This window comes from Molossus molossus, unplaced genomic scaffold, assembly GCF_014108415.1.
Source record: "Molossus molossus isolate mMolMol1 unplaced genomic scaffold, mMolMol1.p scaffold_m16_p_15, whole genome shotgun sequence".
NCBI lineage: Eukaryota > Metazoa > Chordata > Mammalia > Chiroptera > Molossidae > Molossus > Molossus molossus.
In genome coordinates this window covers 76,093,103-76,110,047 of record NW_023425350.1, presented here as the reverse complement: position 1 = coordinate 76,110,047, position 16,945 = coordinate 76,093,103, and the positions used below count along the sequence as shown (strand labels likewise).

The 16,945-nt window shown below is 50.9% G+C and overlaps 1 protein-coding gene across 1 annotated transcript in view; it reads left to right on the top strand.

The window, feature by feature from the left end:
- Positions 1-16,945, top strand: part of NCK2 (NCK adaptor protein 2) — a 140,536-nt gene that overhangs the window by 96,445 nt on the left and 27,146 nt on the right. Inside the window, exon 3 of the mRNA XM_036263158.1 lies at positions 2,453-2,694. Coding sequence (XP_036119051.1) covers positions 2,469-2,694 — 226 coding nt within the window. The 5' untranslated portion in view covers positions 2,453-2,468. The remainder of the gene's footprint in view (positions 1-2,452; positions 2,695-16,945) is intronic.

The window sequence follows — 16,945 nt, the reverse complement described above, 5'->3', positions numbered from 1 at the left end:
AAAATTGTAAATTAAGAAACAAACCCGGATTTTAAATGGGATAATCTCTGAATCCCATTTTATTGCTCTCATTATTATGTTTTTTAAATTACCTTTATGACTTTCCAAATCTAACGTGACAGGAAGCTTGGTCAGGATGGAGCCACGTGTATGGACTGGGGATTCTCTGGAAGTAGATCACAGAATTGTCTACCTTTCGAGAATGGTTGTTGTATACATTATACATGAGCTTTATTAACGTGGCCTCCTTCACGAAAGGTTTATTACCTTTAAATTTTCAACTTAATTTACGAAAGAGGAGAACATGCCCTATTTATCAGTTTCTATGGCATCTAGCAGAATATTATTTTTAAATGGTTCTCACACCGTCATAGCATCAAGGTGCATAGGTTGCCTCCGTGATTTTGAAGTCATCCCTATAAAATAACATACAGTCCTGGCCAGTTTGGCTCAGCAGTTGAGCATCAGCCTCTGGACCAGAGTCCTGGGTTCAGTTCTCGCTAGGGGCACGTACCACAAAAAATAAATAAATAAACAAACAAACAAACATACAGCCCATATTCTGCCTGGAAGCATGGAGCTGCTGAGACCGTTGGTAGTTACATTCAGTTATCATTCAGGTGTCATTCAGGTAAACCTCTGCTACTTACTGCCTTCAGATCTGACTTCACGGGACATGTGATAGGCTGTGTTTACCTGTTGGTGTTAGTAAACTTTTAATTTTAGAATAGGTACATGAACAGTTCACTCTTGGTACTGTACTGTGTATGGGTCTTGACAAATGTGGGATGACATCGTATTCACTGTTAGAGTGCCACGCAGAGTAGTTTCCCTGACCTGTGGTCTGTGTGCCCTGCCAGCTACCCCTCCCCCTCCAGCCCAGTGCCCCTGGAAACTTCCTGTGGCCATTTTCCAGAATGCCACCAGTCAGCCTTGGTACTTGTTAAGCACGGTAGGGCAGACTGTTCACAGGCGGTCGGGGAGAGAGGCTGGGCTCAACCCCAAACACAGGAAGGAGCAGTGGGAGCCTGCAGCCCAGGAGCAGTGGGGCAAGTGGATGGACAGTCCCCAGGAGGAAGCCTTATAGGGGGCATTCTGGCTGCACTGACCTGACAGGTTCTTCCTGAAGGCTGGCCAGGGGACCAGGCTGCACCTGGGTGAGGGCGGAGGATTCTGGCCAAACCAGCTTAGCATGATTCCTGTAAAAACTGAGCAATGTATATACGGATATGGAAGTACAAAGTGAAGGCCTCGTTAGGGAAGCGATTCAGAGAAGCCTGACTCAAGTTTGGTCAAAGAGAGGGTCTTTGTGAGAATCAGACAGTGTGCAGCCTTTTCAGATTGCCTTCTTTCACTTAGCAGTGCGCACTGAAGGGTTCTCCGTGGGTTTTCAGGGCTTGGTAGCTCCTTTCTTTTATCACTGAGTAATATTCCATTATCTGGATGGACCACAGTTTGTTTATTTCTTTTTTTGTCACCCAAGGACATTTTTGCATTTATCTTCAGATAGAGCAGGAGGGAGAGAGGGGGGAAGAGAGAAAGACATCGATGTGAGAGAGACACATCGAGTGGTTGTCACCCACACAACCCCATTTGGGGCCAGGGACAAACTGCAATCCGAGGTTCCCTTAGTGGAATTGAACCCGGGTCTCTCTGATCTGTGGGCCGATGCTCTAACCACTGAGCAGAAATGGCCAGGGCAGACCACAGTTTATTTATCCATTCATCTACTGAAAAACATCTTGATTGCTTCCAAACTTTGGCAGTTATGAAGGAAGCTGCCATAAACACCCATGTGCAGGTTTCAAGAATACTTTATGTTCATAGGAGAGTCACAAAGGTGGACAGCATTGCTGGGTACCTAGACCCTTCGTCCAGTACAGTAGCATCTTCTATAAGCATGGCACAGTGGTCACAACTAAGAGTGACATTAGCACATTGCCAGTAACTAGACTTTGTTTGCCTTTCACCAGTGTTTCAGAACCCAGTGCAGGTACCATGTTGCATTAATACCACATTTATTTTCATTTTAATTTATGGGAAGGGTTCAGGTGTGTGTTTTTTAAATTAAATACGTTCTTAAAATTCAACATATACTAAGAAAGTGGATATAAACCTTTCAGCTATAAGGAGCTGGTGCTGCTTCATCGATGAACCCATTTCATTTTGTATTGTTGCTTAGATTTTTTTTGGAAGCTTGTTTTTGTCTTTGGCAGAGCATGCGGAAGTCCCAGTGTGCAAAGTTAAGATTTGTTTTATAAGGTTGCTGTTTCTAAACAATAGTGAAGCTTATTGAGAGAAGGTCATGTTAGGGTTGAGTATTTCAAGACGCAGGAGAAAGCCGGTTGCCAAGTTGTAATAAGAGCTGTCAGTTGATAATACTTCAAGTTGATGCAGAGGATAAAGTGTTTGGTTGGTTCTCTAATAGCATCTCCAAATGTTTTGCTGGCAGAAGGACTCCATGAAAGATGACAGAAGAAGTCATTGTTATAGCCAAGTGGGACTACACCGCCCAGCAGGACCAGGAGCTCGACATCAAGAAGAACGAACGCCTGTGGCTGCTGGACGACTCGAAGACGTGGTGGCGGGTGCGGAATGCCGCCAACAGGACGGGCTATGTGCCGTCCAACTACGTGGAGAGGAAGAACAGCCTGAAGAAGGGCTCCCTGGTCAAGAACCTGAAGGACACGCTCGGTGAGTGCCCGCTGCAGAGGACCAGGTCCTGCCACTCCGCTTCCCGGTGGAGAGCAAGGACACCTGCTCGGTGCTCTTGGGGGAGAGAGTGTTCCTCTTTACAGTTTGTTTAAAAAAAAATCTGTTTTATATGTGGACATCCTTCGAGTGTTTTGTTTTGTTTTAATCTCTGAAAATTAAGAAACCAGGGTGGAGAGAGAGCATTTTTGTCATGTCCTGAGATGTCGAATTTGGAGGAGGATGTAAGTTGACACTCGTGCATGTCTGGACCCCCCACGGTCCTCCCTCCTGGCACAGCCTGAGAGGGTCCCGGAGTGCAGTCACACCTCCAGACGTCTCAGCAGCTCTGCCTGTGTCCTTCCATCGGCTCTTTCCTCCCAGAGGGGACAGCGAGGAGCCCTTGAGCCCGGGGCAATCGTGCCCCAGTCCTGGACAGTGAGCTGCGTTGGCAGTTGGGTGGGCACCAGTGCACTGTCCAAGGCCATCGAGGTCACTCAGTGGCGACTGCGGGGGAGCTCCACTCTGGTAGCCTCTCAACCAGCTTTCTCCCCACGTGCCTTTCTCTGCTCCATTGTCGGGGGAGATGGGAAAGACCACCTTGAATCACCTGAAGCTAATGAGGGCCAACCTTGCCTTTGTATTTTGTATGCGTATCAGACTTACTAGCGTAATTACTGCTTCAGAAAATAGCTTTGAGAGCCTTTCTAAAGAATAACTGAGCCCTGGCCGGTTTGGTTCAGCGGTTAGAGCGTCGGCCTGCAGTCCTGAGAGACCCGGGTTCGGTTCCCGCTAAGGGCATGTACCTCGGTTGCAGTTTGTCCCCGGCCCTGGTTGGTTGTGTGGGTGGCAGCCACTCGATGTGTTCCTTTCACATCGATGTTTCTCTCTCTCTCTCTGTTCCTCTCTCTCCCTCCCACTCTACCTGAACAAAAAATGGAAAAATGTCCTCGGGTGAGGATAAAAAAAAAAAAAAAGAATAACTGAAATCACCTGTCATTTTTTTTATTTTTCTTTATTGATTTTAGAGACAGAGCAAGGGAGAGCGAGCGAGAGAGAGAAACACTGATGAGAGAGAACATCGATTGGCCGCCTCCTGCATGCCTCCCACTGGGGATCGGGCCCACAACCTGGGCATGTGCCCTGACCAGGGATCAAACTGGCAGCCTCCTGCTGCATGGGCAGTGCTCAACCACTGAGCCACACCGGCCGGGCCTGACCTGCCATTTAAAGAATAATTGCTGCTGCTTTATGTGAGTATCATGTTTGTGTGAGGCTGCTCGTCGTCACGTAAAGTTTGCTGTTGAAATAAGTCAGTGTCATCACTCATGTTATGTTTACTTGAGTTTCTCCTTTTTATCTCTAATAAGAGGACCTTTTGTTTTTCCCCATTTAGGGGAAAGGGTGACAGGTGGGAAGCTAGAAAGAAAATTATACACTGAACATAGTGGGTTTTGCAAAATATTTGTTTTTCATTTCAATGCAATCTTGAAAAGTCTACTAACTCTTCAAAACCACTTAAAGCCTTCGTCAGGGGGTAGTGTTTTATGCTGTGGATTAGGTTTTGCCCGTGACCTGGAGGGAGACACAAAGCACAGGCCCGTGTGGGAGTCAAAGCGGCTCGCCAGCTGCCAGAGATTCTGAGCCTGGCGTAGCGAGTCCATTTTCCACGAGCAATGATTCTTCCTCCACTGAACTAACATCCCTTCATCTTTGTTTTCCAAGCAAGGCACTGGAAAGAAACACTGTTTTCCTGTGCTTATAACTCCTAATGACTATGGTAAAGAAATGTAGGTAGCATGAATACATAAATACTTTAAAAGTGCCTGAGCATAATTTTATTTTTCCCCATTTCAGCTTTTCACTCACCATAGTGCCTTTAAAAAAAAAAAATTGGGGCCCTGGCCAGTTTGGCTCAGCAGTTAGAGCATTGGCCTGTGGTCCCGAGAGACCTGGGTTCGGTTCCCACTAAGGGCACGTGCCTTGGTTGCAGTTTGTCTCCAGCCCTGGTTGGGTTGTGCAGGTGGCAGCCACTCGATGTGTCCCTTTCACTTCGATGTTTCTCTCTCTCTCTCCCTCTCTCTCTTCCTCCCACTCTATCCGAACAAAAAAATGGAAAAATGTCCTTTGGTGGGGATTAAAAAAAAAAAAATTTGGAGCTACTAAACATTATTGACTTGTTTTGTCTTCTTTCTTATTCATTTTTAAAAAAATATATTCTCGAGATCCCAGTACAGAATGAAATGGCAGAAATGGAATGAAACACCAAGAAGTAAGGCAGGCAGAGCGGGCACTCCGAATGGCCAGGAGTTCCCAGAATGCCTTGTCGTTTCTCCTTCGGTTTCCAGAAGGAGAGAAGGCAAAGCCTCAAATGGAAACTGTTAACCACATCTGACCCGGAGTTAGTTTCTTCATGAGCTGTGACGAGAGGCGTGGCCAGTTCAGCGAGGTCGCGCACTGCGGGCTCTCAGAGCGGGGAGCCCGGCTCCCCGCCTGTCCTTGTCCTGGTGCTGGGTGCTGGGCCCAGTGCCCGCCCCGACAGATGGCCACCCCGCTCTGCCGGAACACTTCTACTTCTAAGCCAGCCAGTTCCATTTTTGGAGAACACAGATTGTTAGAAAGCTCTTCCTTAAATAGATTCAGAGTTTGCTTCTCTTTGCTTTCTCCCGTGGCTGTCACTGCCCTCCAGAGCTGCGGGTAGAGCGCCCTTCCGAGGGGGACAGCTCTCCGCCTGGCTCTCGTGGCCTTGCAGACGCCTGGACTGGGCAATATGTATTATAAAGACACAAATGAAATAGTATGTTGAACATCCATATCTATGAGTCCCAGGTGACACTCAGTCTGAAGGCCGATATTTCCGTCACCGCGGCGCTGTGCCCCCTTGTTTGTTTTGATGTGTCTGTCGTGCTCCCCCAAAGCCCTGCCTTGTTCCCTCGGCGTGAGTTTTTCATCGCCCTCTTGAGCAAAATCAAAGAGGAGGAGGCATCCTGGCGAGAAGCACCACGTGGAGAGCCTTTGTCTCCTCAGCCAGGCTTGACATGGCATCGTTGCCCAGAGGAGGGGGAGCACTTTCTGCAGCCCCCACCTCCCAGCGGTCTCTGGCGCTGCAGGAGTGGAGTCGCGTGTTTACAGCCGCATGTGCCTGACGTCACCTGTGTGCTGTCAGGATCACAGTCTGAGTTAGACCCACTGTGCAGGCGGCGGAACTTACCCACCGGTGTTACCTCTGTGGGAACGTTGGAAAGTACACTGCAGATGTTGACTCCTGGTAGCTCCTTGTGGTGTCGTCCTCTTCGTGGTTTGCTCTGCTGTGGAAATCTTCCTAACTCCTGCATCCACGCTGAGATTTCCCTGGCAGGTGCCGTGTTATAAATGTGTTTCTATCTGCAATTGCAGATCGTGGTAACTCTGTCAGTTCTCTCCTTTGTCGTGCTCATTGGTACGAGAGAACTTAGCCGCAGAGGACGGGCAGTTGTTCAGAGCCTTCTGCCGGCAGCGCCCAGAGGGTATTTCGAAGGGCTCCGAGGGCACAGCTCTCCGCTCAGGGGTGAGTGTTCTTGGGCTGCCGTCTGGCCTGGACGTGCAGCCTGCCTCACACAGTCCTGTGGGTCAGGTGTGTTAAAGCACGCTGCCGAATCTCGGAAATGAGGAAGCCGCTCCCAGGGAGGTCTCTGCCAAAGATTTCCCTTCAGCCTACTTCATGATGCAGCAGGAGCCCACACAGCCTGAGCGGGAGTGTGCTCAGTCGAAGTCCCGGTGCTGAGTCACACAAAACGATCCGGTTCTTCCGTCACCTCTGTTCCAGGCACACGGGCCCGCTGCTGACCACTTCCTGGGTATCTGGAGCCCAGAGTGACCTGCCCCCCAGGTCTGCTCCTTGAGCACTTGTCCCAGTGTGACCGTACCTTAGGCCATTAGAAACCTGGCATTAGAAACCCACCTGAGTGACCAGGCCAGGCTCACTGCCGACTGACTGAATCAGCCCTCGCATGGCACTGGTTTGAGCTCATGCTTTGGACGAGGAGGGTTGGTTCCTCTGGGTGAAATTCACAGGGCTCCTAGAGGCCTGTCCGTGAAGGTTGACTTTGGAGTGGCTACGTGACCTCCCCAGGAATGCACTGCCAGTCAGTCGTAGGTGTGAGACAGAGAGGGGACTTCAACTCAAACTTGAAGGGTTTTTTTGACTATACCAAGTTGAATATCAGGATTTAGTGGGTGGGCATTTGCTAGGACTCTGGCAGAGACAGGCACTTAGAATGTTAGAGGAAACTTTAGTGATAAGTTCTTTATTTTATAGCTGAAAACTTAGTGAAATTTGAGTGGGGTCCCAGAGTTAAAGGTAATAATGTATCAGTGTTAATTTCCTGATGTGGATGGTTGTGTTGTGGAGGTCAATGTCCTTGTTTGTGGAAATACACACAAAACATTCAAGCGATGGGACATCCTGTTGACAACTTACTGGCTGGCGGTCCGGGGAAGACAGTGTTTCTGAGCTGCTCTCGTAACTTTTCTGTACATTAAAACAAACACGTAAGAGTGGTGTGGAGACCACCCCAGGATACAAAGCTGCTTGTAGCAGAGGCTTCTGAGCTCTGTCCGCGTAGTACAGTGTTACAGTGCCTGAAATTTGGCATCAGCCCTTCAGAGATGAGAGCTGTCCCCGAGTACCTGTGAGATCAGACCTGGAACAGAATAACACCGGGTACAGACATGTCCAACTGGTACTCCATCAGAACGAGCTCCCCCCGAACTTGACTCAGAACGTTCTCTCCGGATCACCAGCTCGCATGTTGGGTCAGCCCGGACAGCTCGGAGCCAGTTTAATCCGTGCTTTTTGTCATAACAGAGACAGGGAGATGGTGGTCAGAAACGATGTCCTGTTGCTCACAGCCTGTGTGGCTGTACGGGCTACGGGGGATTTTCATGTAGACACTGCAGGGTCGTGGGTCTTTGCAGTGATCATAAATGTCCTCAGCAGGTCTGAACCTGGGCAGTAATTCGCGAATGAAATGTGGGTACTCAGTGCCACAGCCTGTGACTGTGGGGGTCTGAATCTGTTATTTCTTACTCTCTCCGTCCCTTGGAAATCCCTTCTGAGCCACTTTATTCGCTGCCAAGTGACCTTTGAAAGCAATAACCAAAGACTTTGAAATAGAGATGCACATTATGTGGGGATCAGCATGGCGTAACAGCATGTTCGGATCAGAAGTGGGAGCCTGGCCAACTCTCCTCCTCTGGTAGGGTAAAAAGAAAGCATGAGCCCTGGCCAGCTTGGCTTAGCGGTTACAGCCTCAGCCCATGGACCAAAGGGGTCTCTGGTTCGATTTCTGGTCAAGGGCACCTACCTGGGTTGCAGGTTCAATCCCTGCCCCTGGTCAGGGTCCTGCGGAAGGCAACCAATCCATGTGCCTCTCTCACATCGATGTTTCTCTCTCTCTCTCTCTTTCCCTCCCTCCCTCCCACTCTGTCTAAAAATCAATGGAAAAGTATCCTCGGGTGAGGATTAACAGAAAAAAACAAAAAGAAAGAAAGCATGAGATTTATCCCTGACTTTCTGAAGCTTGTCTAGGAAAAGGACACAGGCACGCATGAGCAGACCTCCTTGGAACAGGGACCGTCCCTGCCAACCCACTGAGAACTGGGCTGGATCATGCAGCTCAGCCTCTCCCACCCTCCGGGAAGCAGCACAGCCTGGCAGTTGAGGGAGGCGGCACGTTCAGGTCCAGGCTTTGCCCTTACTGGATGAGTGGCTTTGAGCCATTGAAAGCGAAGCCTCGGCTGCGTCATCTGTAAAGTGGGACAAGTGAGTCCTTGTGTCGTGAAACTGTTGAGAACTGCATGTAGTCATTCATGTAAAGAACAGCTGGGCCAGGTAGAGACTTGAGCGAGGAGGGAGGGAGAGCACGTGTGATGATAGACTGGAAGCCACTGGCCTGTTGAAGGGCACCGAGCCAGCCGGCCGAGTGAAGGAGAACACTGGGGCGTCCTGAGTGATCGGGGTGTGCCACACTCTGAAGGCCCTGACCGCTGGGCCTGCTGGCATTTGAAGAAAGACCCTGCCCCAAGTTTTCCCACATGGTGGACAGAGGAGCAGACCTTCAGGGTGTTTGGTAGGTTTCCTGGTCCCAGGCATCAGGAAGGGCCTGGAGGGAGCCAGTCGATCAACAGGAGGCTGGGCACTAGAGCTCAGAGCGACTCAGGGTGACATAAGTCCTGAGCTCCGCAGTGGGAACCGAGGGTGAAGATCTGGGGGATTTTGAAGGAAAAACCCAGCATCTGTGTTTACTACATATGGAATAGTTGGAAGTATTAGTCACAAGTAACTCAAGGAAGGGTTTGTTTTTTTTTGAACTTCTGGTTTTCAGATTTTTAATTATTGATTGATTGGAGAGAGAGACAGACATCGATTTGTTGTCCCATTTATTAATGCATTCATTGGTTGATTCTCGTATGCGCCCTGACTGGGGATCGAACCCCCAACTCTGGCATATCCGGACGATGCTCTAACCTGCTGAGCTACCTGGGAAGAGTGTTGAGCCTGAGTGAATGGCAGCAGGTGACTAAGAATCAGGGAAGTAGGAAGAGAAACTGGGCCCTGAGGACAGACCCACTTGATTGGAGGTGAAGGCTGGACATTCAGTGAAAATGTTCATGAATCTCAACTTTAGGAGACACAAAATTTAGATTTTTGTCATAAGGTACTTCCTATTTTTAAGTGACTTTTCATTTTTGGACCTCTGTACAAATACTCTTCTTTAAGGTCTACAGTGAGGACTTCCATTTCTGACGCAGCTTGGTATGACCTCGGCCAGATTTTCAGTTCCATCCACTCTGGAGAGCCGTCCCCATAGCCGTCCCTGGCAGGAAGCCCTTGGGGAGCCCGGTGCCGGCCGTGCCCAGGGGTCCGCAGGCTCCCCGGCCCACATTCCCTGCAAAGTCATGTGCCCCCCACACCCTGAAGCCAAACAAGAGCTAATGCAGCAGAGACATGCAAATCAAGACTCCTAGGCTGGTTTTATGTGCATTTCTCAGAGTGAGCAGCAGTATGATCTCTCTGAGTGCCCACATGCATGTTTAATCTTCAGGTAGCCCTGCAAGGAACATAGTCATGTTTCACGAGAAAAGACAGACTCAGTGGTAAGTGATGTGCCCAGGAACACAGTGAGTGATGGGGTTAGAATTCACACCAAGTCTGCCTGACTTCCACTCTGTCATCCTCGTCGACTGCTGTCAGACTTGGGGATCCCGATGGGGGTGGGAATGAGAGCTGCTTGGCCTTGCTATCAGTGTGGTGTCACCCCTGGCTTCCACACGCGTGGCTGTCTTGGTTCCCAGCTTGCTGTGGCCCCTCGAATGCTGGGGACCAGCTCCTGCAGGGAGCATCGTGCCCCCTGCCCCACGGGTCACCTGTTAATGGCTTTGGCTGGTTCCTTCCTGGGAGGTGAGCAGGAGCCATTGATTAAAATGTCCCAGGCACATATCTCCTTTCTCATAAATTGATTTTTACTGCAGCGCCGCTTTGTCCACAGCAGACACGCACCGTGGCACGGCCCGCAGTGCCCAGCCGTCTCTGCTTCAGGGCTTCTCTGTATGACACAGGCTGCCCACAGCTGTGCCTCAGAGTGGTGCTCTCTGAAGTGCCCGGGTTTTAGACAGCCATTCATTTGGACGGGCGTACTTATAAACAAATTGGGAGAATAAAAAATCACCTGTGATCTCATCACCCAGAAATACTCAGTGTGTCTGCAATCAGTATTTATACACATAAATGATCAAGATCACATCACACAGGCAGGTGGCTTCTTGCTGTTAGTGGTTGCGAGTTGTCAGGGGCAGTTAGTCCAGGCGAGATCCGGCTCTTCCTGCGTGGGCCGCTCCCCAGGTGTGCAGTGTTCTGTGTGTCTCATCAGCCGCGGGAGAGGATCGAGTCCTTAGGCTGCGTCTGCCTTAGAACTGGTTTGCTTTCCTGGGCTGGATGTTCTTCAAGAAGAGAAAAGGACTGTTCATCTGCCTGCATGTTGCTTAAACAAATTTCCTAAACCGAGCCACTCTCTAAGCATCTCTAAGCAACTGGTTCTTCACGTCACAAAGGAATAGAGCCAGAGCGCCCGTGGAGAGTGTGTCGCATGTGAGAAGATTAAAATACCTCAATTTTTTATTTGTTTCTTTATGCTAACAAATATATCAATAGGACCTTGACAATTTCTGACCCTCCTTCGGGTGTTATAGCCATAAATTTAAAAAGTGGATTTTCTGATAAAAACTAAAAGACAATTTTACTTTGAACTAAGAGTGGCTGCGAATCCTGGCTCTTCCAGGGCGCTCCGCAGCCCTGCCCCCACCCAGCCCCCCGCCCTCCACAGCCCCCCCCCCCCCGCCGCCCTCCACAGCCCTGCCCCCCACCCAGCCCCCCGCCCTCCGCAGCCCTGCCGCCACCCAGCCCCCCCGCCCTCCACAGCCCAGCCCCCCGCCCTCCGCAGCCCTGCCCCCACCCAGCCCCCCACCCTCCGCAGCCCTGCCCTCTGCCCCCCGCAGCCCGCAGCCCTGGCACACCGCAGCTCTACCCACAGCCCTGCGCCCCCCCCCCCGCCCCCGCAGCGCCAAAGCAGAGCTTCACCGCTTGGTCTGTTTGCCTTGACACCTTTGCCTTAAACAGCCCGTCACCTCTCGCATGTGGAGACAGGGACCCCAGGTTCTCAGAGCCGCCGTCACGCTTCCAGTGTACCATTCGGTTCTCTGTCCTGTGGTCCACCGTTGCAGGACGTGAATCATAAACCAGGTGTCACGGTTTAGGGTCCTGCAGCGTTCTGTCTTGGGAGTTTGTTCCGAGCCGTGACCTGGCAAACGTATTGCCCACATAATACGGAAACTTTTACAGTAATCGTGGTGCCAGCCACCAAATAAACTAGGATTTGTTTTTGTATATCATAAGCTTCCAAGTATTTAGAACCAAAAATGTAAACCAACTCACAACAGAATAGTGGGAGGATAATTGGAAGCAGAGGCATATTGTTAGAAGGAATAGTAATGGGAGAAAAGCCCATTTTCCCAGGAGGGGCTGGGAAGGGGTGAGGGGTCTGCGCCCCTGGGAAGGGAAGGGAAGCTGGTGCTCAGTTTTACGTGGATGCGTGAACCAAACTGCTCATCCCTGTGTCCTGAGGAAGACAGGCATCTTTGGCAAGGTATTTCCCAGCACCTGGCTTCTTGGTTGCTTATTAAAGTTATCATACTCACTCCGATTTTCTAAACACCCTTTCCTGATGAAAGTTACTCAAGTAGCCTTCAGTTCAGAATAGAGACACAAACTCAAAATGCCTAGAAATTCAAGTGAAGTCTTTCCACTGTGCAGTTCCTGACTGTGTTTTCCCAGATGGCAGGCTGTCTGGTTTAGACCCTGTCCATATGTCTCGAATGTTCCTCTCTCACATTTTCATGTCTGTCCCTGGGGACGGGCCCGCGGGCACAGGGAGTGTCTGCTGGCATGTGCTGTGATGCTTGTGCCGAGCCCAGGCTGCTGTGGGCACCTGCTGGACGTCCTCCCTGAGCCCTGCCCGGCGCGCCACTGCCGCCTGGACGGGAGGGTGTGGGCATCTGCAGGGCTCCTGCCCGGACAGCTCTAATCGAGGGGCCTAGCCAGGTGGGCTGGGTGTTTCTCTGCATGTCTGCCTGCATTTACTCAAGTCCTCTTTTGTCTGGAGGTCGGTCCGGGTGAGCAGCCCCTTCACGCTGCCGATGCTTTCTGCCCGTAGCTCAGTACTGCCCCTCTGCGCCCCTGGACTCGGGTTCTGTGAACACACAGGTGTCCCCGGCAGCTCTCAGAGCCGGAGCCACCTGGGGGCAGCTCTTTGCAACATCTGAAGGCTGTGGCCTCCGGGGTTTCCTCGTGGAAGCCGGCCCTCCTGCATTTTTGGTTTGATTGTCTAAGCTGGAAATTTTACCAGTGGGGGTTTAGAAGTAGAGTGTGAATTAGTAGGAAACCGCGGCTGTTCTTATGCTACGGATTGAAGTGGACTCAGTCTGCAGTGTGCAGTCTATGTGCTAAGAAGCAGCAGTGACCACAGATGTCTGTGAGGTGCAGAGGGCCGCTTGTGGTTCTCCTGGCTTCCTATGTCATAGCCACGTGCGTGCAGTTCAGTTGAGAAAGTGAAGTTCAGTTGGTAGTTTGGGCTATACCTAGATTTTAGAACACTGGAAAGGGCCCTGGAGATAACCTGGTCCAGAGCTTTTCTCTGAAGATCAGGCAGGTGGAGTGACTTGTCCAAGCGGCAAGGATTCTTCACAGCCAAGGCGGGAGCCGGCCTGAGTCCTGGCCGGGCGCTGTGCGCAAAGCCACCGATGATGGGCAGGAGCTGCAGGCAGGAGCCCGGTTGCCGCCAGGCCCTCCTGGCGCACAGGCAGGGAGCCAGCCGCGACCTCCGTAGGACCTGCATCTTGGCGACCAGCGTTTGCCTTGTTGAAAGCAGCATGTGATCTCAAGCCTTTCTGCCTACTCTGACTTGGAAATGGGCTCTTTGTGCACTGTCTACATGAAGGCCCGTTTTGCAGTTTTGAGCGTCCCTCTGTGCCTGTCCATGTCCATGTCTCAGCCCAAAGAGCAGCAGTGAGGTGAGACCCGTGCCCAGGCACATTCTGGGAAAGAACAGATGCGCAGCGTCTCTGTTGAGAAAGCACCACCTGTTCTCGTCTCCATTGACCCTGCCTTTGTCCTCAACGGAGAACGGAAACACTTAGATGATGTAATAATGGCAATAAACACAGTGGCAGCTACCATTTGGGCTCTTGCTGGGCACCAGACACTATGCTAAGTGTGATCCTCAGTTGTTGGACCCTCATTAAAGCCCTGTGAAGTGCCACTAGTGTCCTTATTTTACAAGCGAAGAAACTGAGGAGTGGAGATGGTGCAGAATGGCCAGGTCGAAAGCCAGAGGCGCAGAGGCTGGGCGTGGAACCTGGTCTGAGAATGGGCTGGAGTCTGGGTCAGTTGCCTGCCAGCCACTGGCCACCCGCATGAACGTGCTGTCCATTTAGGGACCACATTTCATTTATTTAGGTATGGTCTTGGAAAGGTGCTCAACTCTGGCCAGTGTTGACACCTTAGGTAACGTTGCAGGATGTCACATCTAACCCTTGCCACGTCTCATACGCCATTTTGCATATTCAAAAATGCTTGTGCTAATGGATCCGGGTATGTGTGTTGAGAGGTACTAAATATGTATTGTTAATTAAAATTTTTTTAACTTTTCATTGGCATCTGTGTTACCGTTTGACTTTGACATTTGATAGAGAATCCTGTACTCCTAACCCATTTTGTTCAGGCTTAAGTATTCAGTCAAGGCTGGAAATTGCACTGCAGAGTCCTGGACACAGAGACCTGTGTGATGGTGACCCTGTGCCCCTGACCCCGGCCCTCTGATCTGGCTCCTCCGATGTCTGCCTGCTGGGCGGGGGCTCGGGGATGGTGACTAGCTCCTTTGTTCCTCTGAGGCCTCTCCCCAGTCCTCGTGGGTTTGCCTCGGGGAGAGCAGCTCCCTCCAGCCCAGGGGTCTCCTTCCTTCCTCCTTCCGGGACTCGGGAATGTTGTCGGGCACACAGTAGATTCCCCCCTCACAGGGTAAGGGGTCAACACCTGATGTGCACATGCCTAGGAACAATGAAAGTCCATCTCCTCCATTTATTCCAGTTTGGGGGTGAGCAGAGAAGAGGTGCCTCAGGAGCTAGTGTACCTCGGACCCCCAGATACAGCCCAGCTAAAGCGGGGTCTTCCGGCCTGGCCACTGGCCTCACGGGTGTGTGAGGGTCCGGCACACAGGAGGGCGTCGAAGTTCTGGTGAAGGGTGGAAGGAAGGGTTGTAGGGGCTTGGTGTCACAGGTACTTGGGGGGTTTGCTGCTCAGTACTGAGCGGATCTTGGGACCGACCCTGTCCTGGGAGGAAAGGGCCCGCAGTGGCAGTCACCGAACGCCGGAGCCCTGCTCGCGAGCCCGACTGCCCTCCCACTGGCCACATGGCCTGCGACCCGTCAGGGACACGCCGATGGACTAAGCTTTTGGAAAAGACATTGGTTTTCCTTTCTAGAAGCTAGATTTAAACTCCTAGAGGAAGAACGTTTCCAGGCCCATCTTGATGCCCATCCTTCTTTGGTTCTAGACTTCCTGGCTGTCAGAGAGTGTGTTCTTCCCTGTGCTGTCAGGACCTGGCGTGTGGGTGGGACTGCTGTGGCCCCGCACGGGCGGGGTTTCTGGGAATGAACTTGGTGCCCAGAGGGACGCGGAAGACCGAAACCTGTCACGGCTGCCTGAGTCCTTTCTGTCTCTGCAGTGGCTGGGACTCGGTATTTCTTCTTTAAGCATATCCAGTTCCTAGTGCTGAGTCCCTGGTGCCGGATGAGAGTGTTTTCTACCAGCAGAAGAGTCAGGTGACAAGCTTTTTGCTTTGCCTGATGCAGTTCTGCCAGCCAAAGGGACAGCTGTTGGCTGTGGGCAGGGCAGGCCCCATGTCCCAGCTCCAGGGCGTGGCCCCAATGCCTCCTTCACAGGTCACTCACAGCCCCTGTGGCCTGTCTTCTCTTCGGCACACACTCTCTCCTGAGGTGGTTCGAGTCCAGCAGTTGGTGGCCTGAGCCCCTGTGAGGCAGAAGGCATAGAGGCTGACGGAGCAGGTGCTCGAGTCTGTTTCGACCCAGCTCACGGCCTGTCTGAAATCGGTTTATACTGATGAGCCTGCCCCTCCCGTGAGCTGCGCCGGGGGCTTCTCTGACAAGCGTGCCTAAGAAACGACATAGTGAAGTCACTTGGGTCCATCCTGAGTCAAATCTGAGCGCCTCCAGAAAACTGAGGTCAGAGGTGTTGGGTCAGGCCTGCTGTCTGTGGCCGTGCAGTGTCACAGAGTTCTCATTATGGCTCTTGTGGGAAACATTCTAAACCCAAGACTCCGGGTAGGAAACTAGTACGCCAGCCCAGCGGTTAGTCATCGCAGGTGGTGGTGTCTGTCTCACCGTCACCCCACCTCACTCCCACCCCAAACCTGGCTCACAAAGTGCAGGAAAACTCTCAATTTTGCGGACCTCAATTTAACGGACTTCGGATTTACCACACGATTTCAGTCCATGTGCCATATGTGAAAATGAACACCCTGTTAATTTTAAAATGCGTTTAACCAAGATTTGCTTATAATTAAATTAACAGGTTATTTTTTGTTATTGATTCACTGTTATGTTTAACGAATTTTAGTGAATAGGCCATATAGTGGAAAAACTAGTAATTTTGCTGACATAAAGAAATACTACATACCTACAACCAAAGTCTGCCTTTTTAAGTCCAAGCGCACCAGTCCTAAACAGTGTTTGAGGAGTGATCATCACACCGCATCGCACGGTAGCTGGTTCTGTTGGCTCCTGGGGTGACTTTCTGCAGAGTTGTGACGGTGCTGCATGTTCCCACGTGCGCTAAGCCACGCCCCAGCCACGCCCCAGCCACGCCCCAGCCGCGTGCATGTATACTCACGGTGCCTGGTGAATGCACACATTTCCTAGACCTGTTCAGTATAAATTTAAAGTTACAGTTATACACATAGAAAACTTTTCTGTGAGATTAAACTTTTATTTGTAACTTAATTTTAACTACATAAACGTATCTACATAAGTAAAAACAGGTAAACTAATTTGTCGATTTTTTAACATATGCATTTGGAAAACACACCTATTATATAACGGACTTTCAGCTTTACCAGACACCCCCTCGCCTGCATGAGTCCGTTATGGAGGTTTTTTTGTATTCCTATGTTCTTTTCAACTTACCCAAATGTATGAGCCCTCCCACCCCCACCCCCAACCACGGTTTTGCCTCCTACAGTTTCATTTACCTGGGGTCAGCTGTGGTCTGGGAATATTAAATGGAAGGTTCCAGAAATAAACAGTTCATAAGCTTTAGATTGTGCACTGTTCTGAGTAGTGTGTCCTGCTCCGTCCCACGCGGACAGGAGCCCTCCACGCTGCATCCGCGCCTGTGCGGCAGCCACCCAGGGGCCGTCTGGGTTAGCCGGCGGTGCCCACCCTCTGTTCAGGTCGCCCTTATTTCACTCACTAAGGGCCCAAAGCCATTCCCATAACTTTTATTACAGTACGTTGCTAAAAGTGGTCTGTTTTATTACTGCTGTTAGTCTCTTACTGTGCCTGATTTATAAATTTGATTCTAGCATAGGTATGCATGTATAGGGAAAAACAATAACACAGGGTCCGGTGCTCTCTGTGCTCAGGC